We start from the raw sequence: 5,630 nt of genomic DNA, 5'->3' as shown, positions 1-5,630 counted from the left end.
GAGCCCGGAGAGATAGCACAGCGGCGTTTGCCTTGCAAGCAGCCAATTCAGGACCAAGGGTGGTTGGTTCAAATCCCGGTGTCCCATATGGTCCCCCGTGCCTGCCAGGAGCTATTTCTGAGCACACAGCCAGGAGTAACCCCTGAGCACCGCCGGATGTGGCCCAAAAACCAAATAAATAAATAAATAAATAAATAAATTATTTGAATCTCTATCAGATAGTTACAAAGTTGTTGATGACTAAGTATCAATCATACACCCATCCTTTGACCAGTGCATATTTCCTGCCACCAATGCCCTACTTCCCTCCCACTCTCCTCCTGTCCTTTCCCCTGTCTTTTTTCACATGCACACCCTGCTGACAGGTTTCCACAGGACTCTGAGAGGCTTTTGATATTTTTTTTAGACGGAGAACTCTTCATAGAGTATCCTTTTCATAATCTAGTCTTTCCCCCATTTTCTTCCCCTTCCCTTAACCTCTTTCTTGACCAATTAACCTCTTTAACCCACTCCCTTAACCTCTTCATTGGTTGACCTCTCCCACAATCACCAAGGGTCTTAGTGCTGATAAGAAGAAACCCACCACTCCACTCCACCCCATTCTCCCCAGGCTGCCCGGCCACGGTCACCCAAATACCCCAAGCTTGGCCAGGCCTCCAGCCAGGTTCACACGCTGGCGCTCACTAGGTGAGCGGGCACCGGGAATTAAAGAAGTAGAACTCTTCCGAATTTGGATTTGGATCATCTGGGGATACAGCATTCCTCCTGACAGGTCTGGGGCTAAGGAAGTCCATGGGCTGCCTCTACGTTTACTAAGAACAACTAGCAAACAAGAAGCCCAGAACTCTGAGTTTCCTCCTTCTATGGATGAGGAATGCTAAACGCCCTGGACGCAAAACGAATCCCATTCATAAAATCTCAAAAAAGCTCCCCGAAAGCTTATCTTGGAGACTACGACATCTCCAAAAAAAATGTTGAGATGAGGAGAAAGTGAGGTGAAGCCGCGCATGCGCAGTGTTGACACTTCCGGAACCTCGCGGGGGCGGGCACCGGAACCGGAAGAACCCAAAAGTTGATGCCCAGCGGCGAAGAAGATGACGCTCTCCCCCGGAAGTCCCGCCCACCCCAAGCCTGTTCCCGGAAGTGCTGCTGTGATCGCGGGCGTGATGGCTTCAAGGTTACTTCGTGGAGCTGGCGCCCTCTTCGCGCAGGCCCTGAGGACTCGCAGTCCCAATGGAGTCGCCGCGGTGCGCTCCATGGCCTCGGCAGGTATTTGTCCCGTTAGGTGCCCCAGGGTCGGGTGACCTTGGACTTCCCGAATGGCATACGGGAAGCCAAAGTGGGGCCGACCCTGGAGGCTCCTGGGGCCTGTCTGGGAGCGTCTGACCCCGCCGCCCAGGAGCCCTAAGCGGTTGGGGCCGGAGGGACAGCATGGAGATAAAGCATTTGCTTCGCATGCAGAAGGACGGTGGTTCGAAACCCGGCATCCCCCCATCTGGTCCCCCGAGCCTGCCAGGAGCCATTTCTGAGCATAGAAGAGCCAGGAGGAACCCCTGAGCGCTGCGGGGTGTGACCCCAAAACCAAAAAATAAAAAATAAAAAGAGCCCTAAAGGGAGCCCCAGTGTGACCTTGGACTGTGGCTGCAGTAGAATGGGGGAGGGTGCTAAAGCGCAGAGCAGACCCACTCTCATCCCGAGTCAGGTGCACCCACTAGCACTTTGATTGGCTTGCTTTTTAGGACAAAATGTCGATAAATGGTGATGGGAGAAGGACGAGGCCCTCTGTGCCACCACTTTCATGGATCGTAGGGATCAACGGGGACAGCGGGGCTGGGTAGTCCTTGGTAGTCCTTGTGAGCAGAAATGTCTTCTTGCTTTTCTCCCTTTATCTGACTAACACTACGGCTCTTCCTTTAGGTGGCATTCCTACTGACGATGAGCAAGCCACCGGGCTGGAGCGGGAGATCATGATGGCCGCGAGGAAGGGACTGGTGAGAACATTGGGGGGGTCCTGGGGACTCAGGAATGAGGACTGGCTAAGAGCGATCGCTGGGAAATGTGACGCAGGAGACTGATTTGTGGGATTTGTATCCCTGAGACCTTGTAGAATAGAATGTTTCCTATAATGATTTTATTTTCTTTGTCAGGACCCATACAATCTACTTGCTCCCAAAGCGGCTTCCGGCACCAAGGAAGACCCTAATTTAGTCCCTTCCATCTCCAACAAGCGAATAGTAGGCTGTATCTGTAAGTACCTATCTCAGTCTTGTTTTTGTATTAATTTGCTTAATAATATATCCTATCATATAAGCTTACAAATCTATAAATTGCTTCAAATTCTTTGTCTACATGGCTAAGGTGTGTGAAGATGATGTTTGGGTAAATGAGGTGTATACTGTTTGCCTCTCATACCTAATTCTGTTGTTAGTCCTTACTGTAACATCTTATAAAGTATGGCTAATCTTGGTTCGCTGGAGATACAGCATAAAACAATTTTCATCTAGAAAGTGTTTACTATTTTCTTACCAGACACCATATTTAGGTACTGGAAGTAAATATAGCACAAGCCTTCCTTTGGTTGTTTACAGAAACAAGAGAACTGGAAGAACTTAGGAGGTTGAGTTACCCATAGGTAAACTCAGCATCTGTTTCTTTATATGAACATGTGGAGGAAAGCTTGAATTGATTTCTTCAGATGTCAACAATAACTGAAAGTCTTTGAGGCTTCAACCACCTTTTTTCTTCTAGGTGAAGAGGACAATAGCACTGTTATCTGGTTTTGGCTGCACAAAGGCGAGGCCCAGAGGTGCCCCAGCTGTGGAACCCATTACAAGCTGGTGCCCCACCAGTTGTCCCACTGAATCTCTGCTAACTCCCTTGAAATGGGTTGTGAAGTTTTTCTCCAATAAATACTAGCCATTGTGTTGGCTCCTTCTCCCATAGGTGGCTGTTCTTATTTCTCTCCTTCCTTACAAAGAGGTATAGATAATTCTAATTTTAAGAATAGTGTCTGCCTGGGAAGGGTTGGAGAGATAGCATGAAGGTAAGGTGTTTGCCTTGCATCCCATATGGTCCCCCAAGCCTACCAGGAGCGATTTCTGAGCATAGAGCCAGGAGTAACCCCTGAACACTGTTGGGTATGACCCTAAAACCAAAGAGAAAAAAAAGAATAGCTGTCTGGGGGCCAGAGAATTAATACAATGGTTAGGCATTTGCCTTGTATGTGGCTGACCCAGGTTCTGTCCCTGTCTTCCCATCTGATCCCTGAGCCCTGCCAGGAGTAACCTCTGATCATCACCAGGTGTGGGGGACCCCCCCCTTCAAAAGTTGTCAATACTGCTTGCAATTGAGATGGAGGGCAATGACTAGGACCACTTGACAGAGGGAAAAACAGGGCTAAAAAATCAACCTGACTGAACTTGAATATTGGCTCTAACCTTTAGCTTTATTACAGGGGTGTTTCCTGAGTGTAGGTTACATGTACCAAAAAGTAGGTGCTGAGATGATAACTCAAAGGTACAGTACATGCCTGGTATGTTCAAAACCCCATGTTTGTTCCCCAGCAAAACATCGTTTCCTTATGATCCCATAGCATGGTTGAATACAGCTCCATGAAAAAGCAAACACAAAAAAGTTGTGTTGTTATATAGCATATGTATAGAAAGAGCCTGTCTGATGCAGGTATATCTTCATAGTTTTGCCATAACATGGAGTATTTGGAGTTTTGAAGCTGTGAGGGACTCAGGTTCAAAGCATATTTTATGGGGATACAATCAGCAAATTTCAGAATATGGCATGATTTCAGGAGCCAATGATCCAGTTACTTTAGTAACTTGTAAGAAGTTATTAAAAAACCTGCTGTTTTTAGAGTTAAGTAGCTCTAAGGTCAACAGCGACCACAAACAAATTTATGAGTCTGGTTTGGATCCGATTCAAAGTAACTATCGAAAAATCATAATCTTTGCTATAGATATTTTCTTTTCTTTTCTTTTTTTGGTTTTTGGACCACATCCGGTGGTGCTCAGGGGTTACTCCTGGCTATCTGCTCAAAAATAGCTCCTGGCAGGCACGGGGGACCATATGGGACGCTGGGATTCGAACCAACCACCTTAGGTCCTGGGATCGGCTGCTTGCAAGGCAAACACCTCTGTACTATCTCTCCGGCCCCTGCTATAGATATTTTCTATTTGGAGACTTATTATATACATATATTAGTGTAATTGGTACTTTAAAGTGGTACAAGTTTGGCCTATTTGTGACCATTTGTAACTTGAGTCATTCTACTTTTATGCATTTGAACTTTACTGGTTTTCTTGAAAATTAGGAAATTTTGATAATGTTTTGTTTTTGAACCATAACTGTGTTCACGGATTCTTAGGTAGGCTTAGGAAATTATAAGGGGTGACAAGGTTTGAATCTGGGTTGGCTATATACAAAGCAAACATTCTACCCACTATATTATTGCTCTGCCCCCTTCTTCCGGACTTTGAATTTAAGAGCAGGGAAGAACAAAACAGTTTATATTTTTTAACTTTATTGATTGATAGATTGGTTTGGGGCCATGCTCAGCGGCATTTGGGGTCACTCCTGGCTCTGCACTCAGAAATCACCCCTGGCAGGCTGGGAGACCATAAGGGATGCTGGGAGTTGAACCGGGTTCCTACTGGGTTTGACCTCATGCAAGGCATGCAAGGCAAATGCCCTCCCTCTGTGCTATCTCTCTGGCCCCAACAAAACAATTTAACCACTTAATAACTGGTACCTTGGATTAAGTTTCTGGGTTAAGCTAATTATTTATTCTGGGGGCAGATAGAATTGCTTGCAAAGTTTATTCTCATTTTATTAAACTTCTGGATTAAGTCGATTTTCTTTTTTTTTTTCTTTTTTTTTTTGAATGTTAATTGTTACACCGTGATTACAAATATAATTGTACTTGTATGATTACAGTCATGTAAAGAACACCCCCCCTTCACCAGTGCAGGATTCCCACCACCAATTTCCCAGATCTACCTATTCCCCACCCCAGCCACACTTGTACTCGAGACAGGCTTTCTTTTTCCCTCATTCATTCACATTGTTATAGTTTTCAGTGTAGTTATTTCTCTAACTGCACTTATCATTCTATGTGGTGAGCTTCATGTCATTAGCTGCACCTACATGGGAGGATGGGGGGAAGTAAGGGTTGGGACTGAGGCAGTAAATTATTAAAAATGAGCTTTGTAGGGCAGTATCAAGGTCCCAATACAAGATGGGTATTATGGATATATAGAATATATGCACACAATACTATCAATATGAACAAAGAGAAAAAGTTTCCACTGACTGTCCTAATATAAACCAGTGCTAGAATAGCCTTCCCTCCTCCCAGAGTGCATTCCCATTAGTGTAGGGAGAGATAGGGGGAAAGCCTGTTGACCCCTATAGAGTCCACCTAGACCGGTGCCCAGGGAAAGACTGAAGTCCAGGGGAGAAAAACCCTATACCATAAGCCGATTTTCTTAATTGGAGGGGGGGCATATTTGCAGTCAAAGCTTGTTCTTAATCTATTAAACTGTCTCTTCCATCCCAGAATAAACCAGGTTTGTTTGTTTATTTATTTATTTATTTATTTATTTATTTATTTGGACCAC

General features: G+C 45.3%; 1 protein-coding gene across 1 annotated transcript; it reads left to right on the top strand.

Annotated features, from left to right (window-relative positions):
- Positions 1-1,112: 1,112 nt before the first annotated feature.
- On the top strand, positions 1,113-2,942 carry LOC126024439 (cytochrome c oxidase subunit 5B, mitochondrial). Its single transcript, XM_049784857.1, has 4 exons — positions 1,113-1,269; positions 1,918-1,991; positions 2,148-2,247; positions 2,749-2,942. The coding sequence occupies exons 1-4, from the start codon at positions 1,167-1,169 to the stop codon at positions 2,859-2,861; spliced, it is 390 nt and encodes a 129-aa protein (XP_049640814.1). The 5' UTR covers positions 1,113-1,166; the 3' UTR covers positions 2,862-2,942.
- Positions 2,943-5,630: the final 2,688 nt, after the last annotated feature.

The sequence above is a fragment of the Suncus etruscus genome, chromosome 12, assembly GCF_024139225.1.
Source record: "Suncus etruscus isolate mSunEtr1 chromosome 12, mSunEtr1.pri.cur, whole genome shotgun sequence".
Taxonomy (NCBI): domain Eukaryota; kingdom Metazoa; phylum Chordata; class Mammalia; order Eulipotyphla; family Soricidae; genus Suncus; species Suncus etruscus.
This window is presented reverse-complemented; position numbering and strand designations above follow the sequence as displayed.